General features: G+C 34.4%; 1 protein-coding gene across 21 annotated transcripts in view; it reads right to left on the reverse strand.

Moving 5' to 3' along the window:
- Positions 1-15,438, reverse strand: part of PHF14 (PHD finger protein 14) — a 201,271-nt gene that overhangs the window by 153,621 nt on the left and 32,212 nt on the right. For all 21 annotated transcript variants that reach the window (XR_014246413.1, XR_014246414.1, XR_014246415.1 and 18 more), the window contains 2 exons: positions 10,701-10,812; positions 7,321-7,458 (listed from right to left, as the gene is read on the reverse strand). Coding sequence is in view for 12 of the 21 variants with exons in the window: in XM_082398251.1 (XP_082254377.1) it covers positions 7,321-7,458; positions 10,701-10,812 (250 nt within the window). In the remaining 9 variants the exon portion in view is untranslated. The remainder of the gene's footprint in view (positions 1-7,320; positions 7,459-10,700; positions 10,813-15,438) is intronic.

Here is a 15,438-nt window from a genome sequence, read left to right on the forward strand (position 1 = left end):
CCATCTGCATTTATTATTATATTTTATATTTCCTTACACTTAGTTGGACCATTCTAAATTCACTATTTTCAACTGTGGTTTATAATACAGATAAAAATATGGTCTTATGGTATATATTCAATTTAGACACTGATACAAAACTCATAAAGTTAATTCAAAAATAATGATATAAACTCTTTATTAAAAACAAGACTGGTGTGTTTTTATCCTATATGTTATTTATCATTTATATTATTCAAAAAGGATTTGAGATGGCTTATTAAAATATGCAAAATATAAGATAATTTTAATTAAGTTTTAATTATTAATTTTAAAAACTAAGTAAGGACTGTAGAGTGTGTGTGTATGTGTGTGTGTGGAAGGTGAGAGTGAATAATGGAATGAGGTGAAAAAAGAGGTAGGAAAAAATAAGATGAAGCCCAGACATACAGAGTATTCCTCAAAGCTCTGTGTAAGATTATAGAACTAACTTGGGGCTGTGATGATAAAAGATAAAGCCAGTACTATTCAGTCTATGGAATTATTTTTTCAATGTAGAATGTTTTCTTTCCTTGACTAACAGATGCTAAAGCCATACTAATGTTTGGAGTTTAGACAGGTGATCTCTTTTGGCATAAAATGTACCATAAATCAAAAATAACAATAATCTTGACTAAACAATGTTCTGATTTATTAAACTGAATTCCCTAAAAAACACAAAGTAATTGAGCCAGTATTAACTTGACCCCCCGCTCTGACTGGGGTAAAAAGCCAATGAGAAAAAAAAAGCCTTAGAAAGGAAGGACTACTGAGAAGCCAGTTCCACTGTGATGAGGGAGGCTGGAAGGAGAGGGTACGACATTAAAAGGCAAAGACCAGGAAACAGATCAGACCCAGAGAAAAGAAGGCCCAGAATATTAGAATTCTTCTACTCTGAAGCAAAGAAGGGAAAAACGGGAAAGGTGACATTTTTACTTGTGTTTTTTTTTTTTAATTCAAAACACCTGATTCTTCTTTTCCTTCTTTTAATAGCTGATATAAAGACTTCTTCATTTGGTCTAGGTATGAGCTACAGTGAATGGAAATAAACTGCCAACTTCTTAGGCTAGTTGTAGCAAACTGTTAGTTGCTGACCACACCCCCAGTCATTCCCTTCCAACATATTCCTTTTTTGTAAAATCCATTTTCTTTGACAGAAACTAAAAATGTCAGGTTTCACCTTCCCAACTTATCTCATTGCTAACGATGGCCATAATGACTGTTTCAGTACATGAGCTGATGGGAAAATCTACTGGAGTGAACGTATGAGAAAATTTTTCATTCCTAATAATAAGAGAACCCTTTCCCTTCTCTTTGACTTTGAATTCCATAATGAAAGAACACAGTACTAAGAGCTATTCCAGCAATGTTGAGACCATGAGACAACAAGGTTAGGAACTAAAAAGAAAAACGTGTTGATGCTGGTGGGATAGAAGGATAAAATAAGACTTCATCATTGAGCTGCTGAAACAACCCCAGAACTACTTATGTTTATGCCTCCTGTCGTATGAGATAGTTAATAACTACTTAGGCTACTGCAGTTAAGTATTCTATTACTTGCTGCCAAAAGCCTAGGTAAGATACAACATCAAGAAGATGAACAACCACAGCATTTATCTTAAAGGCCACATGCACATTGGTATAGACTCCAAATGTGGTTCTGAAACTTCCAGAAAATAAAAGAAGTTATTAATACAATCAGTTACATAATTCACAATATCACAAACCAATTAGTAAGCAAACACACTGCTATACCTACTATTGAGAACTGAGAGAAAGAATACTGTGCTGAGAAATAGGTTCACTAACATTCCCAGTTAATACAAAAGAAAAAAATCAGTAAGGCTTTCAACAACAACAAAAATGTAAAAAGCACACATCAGCAAAAGGAATAATAGTAAGAATCAAAATAATTTTGCCCAGGTATGTAAGCATCTAATAATATGGCTTACATAGAATGTTTAGAGGAGTTGATATTCTGTATATATTCCAAATAAATCATATTTCTTACAGTCAAACTTCAGATAAAGGTTAAATAAGATTCTTAGAGAAGTACCAAAGTGAAAGAGATCTATTTGCTAACACACGCTTTAACAGGTAACTGAGCTGGGGCAGCAGTGAACATCAACTTATGCAAACCAAAGAGATAAAGAGACATGTGTATGAATAAAGTTATTCCAATACCACAAGAAAATGTGCCAAGGAAATATTCTCAGTCCATACCCGTAGATAAATAGGAAATCAAAACAAGGAAAAATGGGAAATCAAATATGCAAGGCACTATACTTAAAATGATGGTTTGAAAACTAATTTTACCCTAGAATTCTTTTTTAAATAAAATCTTAAAAAAAAAAAAGACCTTAAATGCTAAACAGCTGACCAAATAAAAGCTGAATGACAGAGGGATCTTGTCCATCAACTTGTATTCTAAGCATTGAGGATACAGTGAAAAATAAAAAAGAACAAAAAATCCTTGTCCTCATGAATCTATGTCCTAATGAAAGTGACAGACAATAAACAAGATAAATAAGAACCATATATATTATCACACACCATGATCAAGTGGGACTTATTCCAAAGATGCAAGGATTTTTCAATATCTGCAAATCAATCAATGTGACACACCACATTAACAAATTGAAAAATAAAAACCATACGATCGGGACTTCCCTGGTGGCGCAGTGGTTAAGAATCTGCCTGCCAATGCAGGGGACACAGGTTCAAGCCCTGGTCTGGGAAGATCCCACATGCCGCGAAGCAACTAAGCCCGTGCGCCACAACTACTGAGCCTGTGGTCTAGAGCCCACGAGCCACAACTGCTGAGCCTGCGTGCTACAACTACTGAAGCCCACGTGCTTAGAGACCGTGCTCCGCAACAAGGGAAGCCAGCGCAATGAGAAGCCTGTGCACCGCAACCAATGAAGAGTAGCCCCCGCTCACTGCAACTAGAGAAAGCCCAGGCGCAGCAACAAAGACCCAACGCAGCCAAAAATAAATAACAAATAAATAAATTTATTTTTAAAAACCCATATGATCATCTAAATAGATGAAGAAAAGGCTTTTGACAAAATTCAACATCTATTTATGATAAAAACTCCTCAGAAAGTGGGCATAGAAGGAACGTACCTCAACATAATAAAGGCCACATATGACAAATCCACAGCTAACATCATACTCAATGGTGAAAAGCTGAAAGCATTTCCTCTGAGATCAGGAACAAGATAAGGATGTCCACTCTTAGAACTTTTATTCAACATGGTTTTGGAAGTCCTAGCCATGGCAATCACAGAAGAAAAAGAAATAAAGGGAATCCAAATTGGAAAAGAAGAAGTAAAACTGTCACTGTTTGCAGATGACATGATGTTATACATAGAAAATCCAAAAGACACTACCAGAAAACTACTAGAACTGTATTAGATAGTGGTTAGGTATTTTTAAAAGGGAAGAATAAAGCAGGAAAGGGGAATAGAAAGTGTCATGGCAGGGAGAGGGTTGTAACTTTAGACCAGTGAGTAGTAGACATGGAATGAGGACCCGAAAAAAGTGAGGGAATGAGCCATGTGAGGGAAGAGCAGCCCATGCAGAGAAACAAGTATGAGGCCCAGAGTAGGAGCTCACCTGGCCATTCATTAAAGGAGCAGCAAGTAGGCCAATGAGGCTGAATGAGGGGAAATGATGAAGTCAGAGAGGTAATGTGAAGCCAGATCACACAGAATCTTATAAATCAGCAGAGAAACTGGCCTCTAGTCTGAATCAGACAGAAAGCCACTGAAGGGTTTTGAGCAAAGGAGTGACCAGATCTGACTTAGATTTTAATGGGATAATACTAGCTGCTATTGAAAATGTCCTCTATTCTCTGGAAAAGGATTGGCAAACTATGACCTGAAAGTCACATCTGGTGCTGCCTGTTTTTGGAAATACAGTTTTATTTGAACACAGCCATGTTCATTTGTTTATGTATTGCCTATGGCTGTTTTCATAATCAATGGCAAAGTTAAATAGTTACACACAAGCCATAGGCCCACAAAGCCTAACATATTTACATCTGGCTCTTTGTAGTAAAAAATTACCACCCTCTGTTCTAGCAAGGCAAGGGTAGAAAGAGTTAGGAGTTGTTATATTAATCCAGGTGACAAAAGATGACACACTAGGATAGCAGCAATGAATTTGGTAAGAAGAATTTGGACATATACTAGATATACTTTGAAGACAGGATATGCTAATGGATTAGACGTGGAGTGAGAGAGAACGTGATCTGAGTAACTCTCGTAGAGTTCATCCAGAATAATTTTTAAAATAATGCCTAACACAGCCACATAAAGGTATCACAGAAGATCTGATATAAAATGTCTAACTTTAAGTAACATAACTTCTTGATGAATTCATTTAAAAAGTTTTTGATCCACCATGAGCCATTCCTATCCATCCTGGTTCTTCTAGCAATATTAAGGCATCAGTTCAACAGCTAAAGATCTAATTTGAGCCTTTGAAGTTTAATCCATGAATGATTGCAATGCATTATCAAAGGCTGTGGGAAAAAAATCGATAAATTATCTTACATTGTTTCAAAGAGAATTTTCTACATGGTAACAAATTATAATAATGTTCACAGTACCAAAATCATACTTTATCATACTACCATACTATCATATGGTTTAAATGAAATATAAGTAATCTTAAGTCTAACTATACGATGTGAACCATAATAATGTAAGTTTCAGTCATAACTGAGCCTGTGCTATAGTTCAGTTTTAATAATAATAAGATATGTTGTAACATAACATGGTTAAATATTCTAAATAATCTAGAATTTTCACAAAGTGGATCAAAAAGAATAGAAACTTCAAATGCATTCTCACCAGTAAGATAAAGTACTATGTCAGAAGGCTATAAAAAAACATGAAAATACGCTAAGGTGTATGATGTCATTGGATGAAACTGAGGTACTTATTCTCTTTTTCAACCTTTCTTTTACTGCCTATATAAAACAGCCATTAAGAAGTAAGAAATCCAACTTTATAAACCAGTCTTTAAAAAATAAAAAAAAAAATGCTTTCTAGAATGTCATAAAACTGAAACGGAAGACAAGGTGTACCCACAAAGAGTAGGTCTGTTTTAGTTTAAAATTTGTTTCTTAATCAAATATACATTACATAAATCTTAATCTACAGAAGTACAACCCTGAGAAGTAGCCAAGAACTTCATTTTAACAGAATGCTTACTGTCAAGAGCAAACCTCATTGATAGTGATTCATGCAAAGTCTTGGGTTTTAAAACACTGTTCAGAAATCTTTACGATTTTCCAATTCTATAAACTGTTCATAAGAGGAAACCATAAACATATGTAAATATGCTTTAAATCATTTCCCCAAAAAGAGTTCATTTAACAAGACAGCAAATGGGAAGAAAAGTCATTATTCCAGAATCCAGAATTCCTACCTAATCAATCAAGGGAGGGAGCAAGGTAAGGAAAAAGCCTCAGGCCTACTTTCCACATCCAGATTTATTTAACTTTCCCTGTATATTTCTCCAGATTAGCCCACAGATATAGACACAGAGACCACAGACTGCAAACTATTTATTTAGTGCAATATTGTGTTTTGTTTGTTTCAATTCAATTTGAATGCCTTTAGATATGGGGATACACTCTCTAAATCACTACAGACCCCATTATACTCCACTGTCCCATACATGGCTACTTCACACATTTTCATTAATTAAATGGCTACTGTCTACCAAAAATAATGATGGATGGTGCTATACAAAGAGACCCAAACTACCATAGCATAAAAGGCAAAGCTCTTTCTACAAGTTCTAAAAGAAATGGCTACAAAGGAACCCTTCTGGTGGCAAAACTCAAAGTTTGCCAGAAGGAGAGTAATACCTTAACCTATGGATTCCCTGATCCAGCTGTTCACTGAGATTTATCTGATCTTGAGTCTTACTTGTATTGTCTCTCTGCACTTTTGCCCACCATCTTGAGTTATAGCCATGACTAATCCACACGACCCTATTTTATAATTGTACCTCTGTGTCTACCAAACAGCTGTGAAAATGCTCAGTGTTCATCTAGTACCCTTCTTCAATTAATCAAAGTACAACTCATCAGAATCAGAGACTGACACAAAAACAGATTTATGTACCCAAAATATAATTTCAATAGGATCCCTATATTGATAAAATATATCCTTCAAAATTTGCTCAACAAATTTTCTTCATCAGATTATCTTTTTTACTTGTTTCCTATCTATGAAATAAATGGAATAAGATGAAAGCCCAACATAAAAAACATATTTTTACATGACACTGAAAATTTACCCAATAAAAGATGGAACATAACATATATACATAATAATATATCCCAAATATAAAGTAAGAATTACAGAATACTCAATTACCTGCCTATATAAAGTGCTTAAAGAATCAACAAAACTTGCTCTCAGGACTCCTTACAGTATTAAAACGTTTTGAAGACCCCAAAGAGCTTATGTGAGTTATATTTATAGATAGCATATTATAAGTTAAAATTGAGTAATTTTTAAAATAACAGTAAGGCCATTACATGTTAACAAAAATAACATTTTTATGAAAAATACTATAATTTACACAACAAAAAAAATTTAGTGAGAAGAGTGGCACTGTTTTACATTTTTACAAATCTCTTTAATATCTCGATAGTGGACATTAAAGAAGATAGCTATATAATCTCTAGAAATCTCCACTATTACATGTGAGAAAATTAGGAGCAAAAAAAGTATATACTATTTTAATACTGTTATGAAGACAGTTTTAACCTCAAAGACCTTGAAAGAATATTAAAGAGTCCCGAATACATACTTTGAAAACAACTGATTGCTTAATCTAAATTTCTGGTAGGAAAATTTTAGAATTAAAAATAATTGTAAAGAAGTAGAAATGCAAATACTGAAGACTGAAGACAGGGTAATGATTTTATTTAAAGAGTAACAGAGCAAGGTTATTACTCAAATATAATTTCAGATTCTCATATAAAATATGCTGACATTATAATGCTTTAAAACACCTTGAATTATGTTTCATTTTATCTGTCAGATTTCACTATAAGATTTTTAACATGTTTTCTAAATGTATGGCTAGGTTTAACACTGAAGAAACTCATATATATTGTTTATACTCTTAAAGTTTTAGATCTGTGATCTAGACAAAGATTTTAAGAATAAACTCGTAAATTTATTTTATGATGCATACTTGTTTGTAGGACATAATGGAGTCATGAAAAGTCTCATGAACGTATTCACCAACTATGGACTTAAATCAACCTACCTCCTCTGCTGCTGCCTCTGAAAGCAGACCTTCCTTCTGAGCGCAGGTCACATGGAAATAGGCTCTGCACATCCCTGCATCACAGCTAATGCAAACTCCAGTTCTAGCAAAACGAGGGTCTTCACAGAAGCTACACTCCTACAACGGAATAACAGGAAAAGTCTCAGAGCAAAAATATTTCCAGAACAGAAACTGCATTCTCATACAAATCATCTACAAAATACAAATAGTGAACCAACAGTATGTCAATACAAACAATAACTATAGGTAAGCCAAGTATTTATATGAAAAAAGTAATTCTCTATATAGTTCTAAAAAAACAAAATTCCACTGATATAGTAATGATGATAATAATAATTAATATCATTTGAGGGCTTACCGTGTGCTAGGCACTATTCTAAGCACTTTATAAATATTAATATATATAATCATTTGACACTCTATTCCACAATAATATGTGGAAGAGGTACTATATTTCCATTTTACATATGAGAAAATTTTACACATGAGAAAACTGAGGTAAAGACAGTTTTCAAACCAGGATAATCTTACTTTAAGTCCATGCTCTTAACCATTAAGCTACACTGATTTGAACAATATAATACTACTCGGAAAAATTAAGGAAAATAAATAAGAAGCCATAGAAAATTCGCTGAAAGATCTAGGCATTGCAACCAAAGATATAATGCATTTTAAAAATATATTTAAGAGAATTAAAAGTAATCTTAAGTAAACAATTTTGTGAAATTGGTAGTAATACACAATATAGCCAATTATTTACATTCTTTCTGTATACAAAGGGAAAACCTGCAAAACTAAAGGCATAAACTGTCGAAATTACCCCAAATGCCACCGCCCCGATTTATTTTTTTATACTTTTAACTAAGCCACAGAGAGAGAAAAAGAAAAACCTAGTCTCAAAATATATACTACTCTGGTAATAGGAACCTTCACAAAAAACCTGCTAAATTGTGAAAGATTGCCAGTAGACAATTAAGGAAGAACTGCTTAATAAATGTATTCTATGTAAATTAAATATGAGAGAAACATTTAAAAAAATAAAATTAAAAAGTTTCAATAGACACTAAAAACATCATAATACTATAACAGTTAGTGAGTACCTACTTGGTATACAGCACCAAACTGACATATCAGCAATGAATAAAAATAGCAGGAAAAGGACTCTGGGTACAGATGTGAAAACATTCCCAACACCTGACACTCTACTGCCTAATTATGGGTCTTTTTCCACCAACAGCAGTATATGTATGGTAAAAATTCCAGCAAATAGTAATCTAAACATGAAACCAAAAAATTGAGACGAGAGAGAAAGAAAAGAGATAGAGAGAAGGAGAGGGGGTCAGAGAGGGAGAAATGGAGAAATTAAACTATTTAAAGGATGTCAATACTATGAACAGAATCAAATTGTTTAGAACAGTTCCCTGAGTGAGTGACTTAATGGAGTATGATGAAATTGGGCAAGGGATTTCAGAGTGAACACAAAGAAAAAATTTCCAACAATGAAGTCTCATAAGACAATACAACAATCTAATGAAGAAAACAGAATCTTCCTCAATTGCCTGAATCATTTAAAATGCTAGGGAACGGGCTTCCCTGGTGGCACAGTGGTTGAGAATCGGCCTGCCAATGCAGGGGACACGCGTTCAAGCCCTGGTCTGGGAGGATCCCACATCCCACGGATCAACTAAGCCCGTGTGCCACAACTACTGAGCCTGCGCTCTAGAGCTCGGGAGCCACAACTACTGAAGCCCGCGTGCCTAGAGCTTGTGCTCCACAACAAAGAGAAGCCACTGCAATGAGAAGCCTGTGCACCGCAACGAAGAGTAGCCCACGCACAGCAACGAAGACCCAACGCAGCCAAAAATAAATAAATAAATAAATAAATTTAAAAATAAGTAAATAAATAAAATGCTAGGGAACTGAGCAACTGAGAACACAGGGGAGAAAGTAATCAGGAGGAGGAAATGGATAGACAATGTGACCTAGAGAGCTATCCCAGATATAATTCACAGCACTGGGTTTGATTTTGCAGATGACCTAGAGAGTACATAATTTTTTGACTCCATGTCCCAGTAATACTTCAAAACAAAAGCAGGTGATAATGAAAATAATCAGCTGATAATTATACATTTAATGACTCTCTTTTTCAGTCCAGAGGTCACTGCTGGTCTCAGTTATATGAAGTAATATCTGGTTACTGTTTTTTAATTGCTTCTAGATTTATATTTATGGTAAAAACATGTGCTTATTGAAAAAGATGGAAGCTACTCCCTTCTAGGCGCTGTGCTTATGAATTATGAAACTGCCCTCAAAAGGCAGTAACTTCCATTTCCAACACTGGTGGACCAGGTAATTTGTATTACTCCTACTCAACTAGATAATGTGGACAAATTATTTTGTTATAGTTTAAAGGCATTTAAGAGAGGTAACAAGATAGTGTACAATTACTTGAGCACCAGGAAAGTAAGTTCAATACTAGGGCCTGGAAGCTTTATCTAATTCTGGAGAGGGAAGCTACAACCTCCCAAATTAAAGCACAAGATTATTCGAGGGTAGAAGGTGACGGATGGGGATGGTGTTTAAAGCCCGAAGAGGATATTCTGGATATAACAGCAGAAATTGTGAAATTTTAAAAATTTCAAATCAGAATTTTCCAACAATCTGTAAGTTTCCCACCCCACCTTTAATATGTTACTAATGCCCTTCAAGAGTCTTCCTTCCCAACTGCCCAATACGTAGTAATGGAAAGAGAATATATCATTGCCTAATTAGTTCTAGTATTCTGAAGATGTTTGCAATACATACTTAAGTTTAAATTCATAAGTGGGTAATCTTATCACTTATAATCCTAAAACTCAGTCATAGTTAAAAACCTATTTATAAACTATGGAGGCTGAGAATCATTTGCTAGTAAAAAAAAAAAAAAAAAAAAAAAGTTCTGTTGGCCTTCTGCAGTGGAAGTAAAATAATGGGTGCTTCTTGTACTCTTTTCATAATTTTAATAAATTCCACTTCAAAAGTAAAGTCAGAAATTAAGCTTGTATTTGATCCAACTGATTAAAAATAAGGATGTAGTCTGAGAATTCATTATGCACTAAGCAGTGTGCTAAATACGAGGAAAACAGCAGTGGCATCAACTACCATTTTACCCCACAAGTTATACAAATATACAGAAGAATTTATACATTATTGGCTCTCTGGGAAAATTACTATCAATACTAAATGATTTAGTGCTAACTGCTCTCCAATAGCACAATTAGTAATAAGCATTTCTGCAGTCAACAATGATATTAGTAAAAAGTCATGTAAACTAACAAGTAAAAACTTTCTCTTAGACAATCAAAAACACTTTGTCTTACCTTGGCACCATATTTGGAATAGTTCATTTCTGTGAGTGTTACTGGTCGCAATTTGTCAATATCTCCAAAGGCTACACCAGGAACATACAGGGCACAAACAATGTGAACCCATCTATACGGAGAAAAGATATGATTTTGCTATCAGACCTTCGGATAAAATGCCCACAGGAAAATAAATGTAAAATATGTGTCATCTCAAATAACTACTCCAAGAATTTTATGATCAGATTTCACAATCTCAGACACACAACTAAAGAATATGGAACACCTATACAATGATATCATTTATAGAAAAAGGAACTGCAATAAGCGCTACTTTTCCAGCAGCTTAGCCAAAGGTGAGAGTTAACATCTATAATTGCCTTTCACTTAAAATTCACCGCACTTTGCACTTATCTGTTATTCTTAAATATTTGCACAAAACCACTATTCAAATGAAACATCATTTTCACATGCACGGAAAGGTATTCACATTCATTATTTTAAGCACTCTGAGAATTAAAGATCCTAATTTAAGACTTGGGAAGTTACTCTGCATAAATCACATAAAATTGCTCTTTCCTGTTACTTTTTTCTAAAAGCTACTAGATAATCCTTAAGGACATATTTTAAAACAATTTTTGGTGTGCATCTTAACTTTCTTTCTTCCCAGGTTGAAACTGATTGCTAGAAGACTGTACAGAACAGTTGTAATAATATAAGAAAGTCGTATTTCATTCAACTCATCTGTTCACCATACAAACCTATGTACTAAAACGTAGGTGCCCCACATATATTTTTTGAAGTCTGAATGATGCTACAACACTAAACAAAGAATGTTCAGTTTAAGTATACTAAACAGAAAAAATAAATAGGAGTTGATTCTAATTCCATTTTTTAAAAACTGCTCTGAACATTTTTAAAATATATTAGGCACCCTGTTTGCTTACAATCAAACAAAACACAGGATCACTAGATTTTGAAATGTAAACAGATCTATATCACTTCTGCAAGACAGAGGGTAAAAATGAGATGGCAAATATCTCTTAACCTTGTGAAAATATTAACAACAAATTTTGCTTTATCACAGCTTGAGAGGCTATCATTGCTACATGGTTCTGTTTTGTGATGCATCATGTGTTTTAAAGAAATAAGACTAAGAATCACTTTATAGATGTACTGGGGAAAAGAGTTACAAATCTTTAAAAATTATCTTCTTTTATTGGGAAGAAACTCCAAGGTTTTGAGATTTTCTAGATAAAATGTTTTAATCCAACCTCCCAAATGCATCCTGTGGAGTTCAATATAAAGATACACATCTTCAACAAGCAGCTGCTTTCTCAATTTAATTTGCGCAGTTTTCTCATGCTCCACTGGTGTGTTAAATGCTGTTGTACTCTGTACAAGTTTATCTTTGATAAACCCAACAGCTGGCTGCTTGCTTCCTACTGACCTTCTTAAAATGTTTTAGTACAAGTCACACAAGTACTACAGATTTAAACTGACATTTCAGTGTGATTGGCACACAAGTGTGTCATTTCCCCCAACCACTCATGTGAGGATGCCAACTTGACTCTTTATTAAAATACAAATCAAACAGCTGAGACAATTTTGGTCCTTTTTAATATATGTTGTATATAGTTTTTTGTTCATTTGTTTAGCTGCACATATTTTAGAACCTTGTAATTAAGACAAACTGAGAAATCAAAAAGGAATAATTTTCCTTGTTACTTTACCATCCATTCTGCTTGGAGCTATGAAGACAGATGTTGATTAGGGAAAGGAGCAGAAAACAAGCATCCCATAAAACCACCAAAAAACAAAGCGTCAGAATTTTCATTCTAGCATAGAAGCTATTAATAGATTCTTTTAAATTTACATATTTTAATAAAGCAAACTAAGTAGAAAGCTACTTCTCAAAAAACTCATTTCAGAATGGGAACTATATTCATCAATCAAATTTGATTTTGAAATGTCTTGTATCTGTAGTGCCTTTATAACATATTAAAAAATTCACTTCCAGGATGTTATTTTCATTCCTTCATTTATTCATTCAGTAATTAATTACTAAGTGTTTACTAGGAACAGAGCACCATGTAGGCACCATGTAGTTTGGAAGTTACAATGATGTATGTGAAATGTTTGCAGCATAGGGCGTGGTACTCTATTATATTAAAGCATGTCTAATACTTCCTATAATCAGGTTTTTAATACCATTAACACAGGATAAAACACATTCCCTAAGAAAAAAAATAAAAATTTAATGATAAGAATGCGCTGATGGTCTTCTCACATTAAATCACATCATCTTCTATTGTAGAATTTGTGGGTCCCATCAGAAACAGAGGGGGAAAAAGTTTAATTAGACTACGTAATAGAAGTTAATTTCAAAACCTTTTTCATTCTTTCCATGCATTGTTCTTTCTTTTCATCTGTTTTGCATTTTAGCTAGAATACTAAATAGCTTGTCAAATGTCTTGGCTTTTTTTGCCTTGATTCAAGCTAGTATTACATCCTTCAAACTATATCAAGACCTGTACTTTCCACACTAGCCTACAGGTGAGTGTGAACATCAACACAAATAAAATGTTCAAACAGTATAAAAAAAACTTGCCAGGCTGCACCATGAAGGGAGGTGTCTACATACATGTAAGATCCACAGAAGTCAATACAAATATCTCTCAGTAAAACTAAATGGTTAAAGAGGCCTCCCTTTCCTTCATTCAGAAAAACTTTCCAAGTTATTTTGTGGACTATGTATTAGTACATATTATATATTAGTGTGATAAGAGAGCTACTTTATAGTTGCTTTTCAATAGAGATTTCAAATTATTGACAAGAAAAAAGGTAAAATAAATGCTCTTCCCTAAAACGAAGCTCTGGGTTTTCCAAAGCTGCCATACTTATTCACAACAATTTATCACCATAAATTTCAACTCTCAGGACTAAAGAGTTACTAAGAAAGAATTTATGCAGTTGGTATTCTATGATTACCTTAAGTAAGTAGAATAATATTGGTAATAAAAATCACTAGTAGTAGCAGTAGCAGAACTAAGGAGATATTTATTAAACACTTACTACACTCCAGAAACTACACTGTTTATAGAAATTATCTCATTTAATTCTCTCAAAAGTGCTAGGAAACTGAGGCATAAAATGGCTAAATCTAAAATTACAGTTAGAAGGAAAAGACTAGAATTCAAATATAGGCGGTCCAACCTGAAAGTACACGCTTTTAATGTAGTAAATTCCCTAATTCTAGGCCAAAGTCACTCCAAACATAAAATAATGCTCTTGTCCATGATACAGACCACAGACTCAAGTCAATACATCAAATAATTTGTTATATATTTATTTTATTTTGGGGATGGGCAATGACGGACAAGAGGTAAGATTTTTAGTCATTTTTCCTAAACATCAACACAGGGTTCTCCAAGATTCCATGGTAGACCCTATGCAATCCCAACAATCTTGTATGGCAATACTTCTCAAGGGCCTGTCCGCCAATTGAGGTAAAAATGAGAAAAATAAGAAAAATATTTTTTACTTTACTAAAAAAAATTTATTAAATTTAAAAGACTGTCCTTTATTTTGGGATAAAATGTATCCTATCCTTTTCAATATGTTAAAATATGAAAAATAATGGTGATAATTTGTACAAGTTATTTTGTTATTCTTGTTAAAATATTAAATGTTTAGTAAAAATACTGAAATATACGTATGTGGCAAAATAAAAAGTTGAGCACCCCCTCTTACATGGGGGAGGAGGGTAAGTAGTGACCCATAAAATATAAAAGGTTAGGAACTACTCTTATGTATCAGTCACCCATCCCAGTTGGTAGTCTCCTTAGAAGAAAAACATGAAAGATGCCAACACTATGATGATGACAACTGCTCAAATGTGGTAATAAAGATGAGTGTGAATATAGTGAAAAGAACACAGGTCTTTGTGCCAGTTATCAATTTATTGCCTCTCAGCTCAAATCCACCCTTCAATATCTGCTTTGTAACAATGGACAGAATCCCTTCAGCATTTCTCCTTTACAGTGAGCATCATACTAAGCTGTCTCAGCAGGGAATGGAAGAAGGCACTGTAGGAGGAAGGGGCTTCCCTGCAGGAGGGGAAGAGAACATCCGCCAGTGCTCTGCCCCACCACGTGCATCGTCCCTCAGTGACCCTGCAGGCCCAGGCTGGAGATCAGTTTTCTGTGGGCCTCTCAACACAGACACCATACACTCCAGGCTTTGAACCACTGCCCAGCCACCCACTTGCCAAGAACTGTAGTGACCCAGGCAAACCAGCCAACTTCTCTGCCATCCAGTAGGCTGGAACTACACTTTCTCTAACAAGGCCTGAACCCCAGCCTTGGGGAAGGTGTCTTCCTTCCGAGTTTGTCATTCCCTGGATACTCTCCCTCAGCCCTACAGTGTTAGTCTTTAGAGTTCTTTTATATTTTATGGTTACTGTTTATCATAGCTTAGTAATTCTTTACATTAAACATCCCCTTTTAAAATCACTGTATGGGTTCTGTTTCCTGATATACTCTTGAAGTCAAACAGATCTGAGTTCAAATTTAACTATGGACTTGTTCAAATTAAAACTATGTAATGATCTGAGCCTCAGCTACTACCTATAAAATAGGAAACTTTACCATCTCTCTTATCATATGGTCATTACTAAGATTAAATGGGATTATGGGTTATAAAGGCAAATGCAGATCCTCAATAAATGATCTTTTCTCCTCCCTGCCCTGATCTG

This window comes from Balaenoptera borealis, assembly GCF_965194805.1.
Source record: "Balaenoptera borealis genome assembly, chromosome: 7".
Lineage (NCBI taxonomy): Eukaryota > Metazoa > Chordata > Mammalia > Artiodactyla > Balaenopteridae > Balaenoptera > Balaenoptera borealis.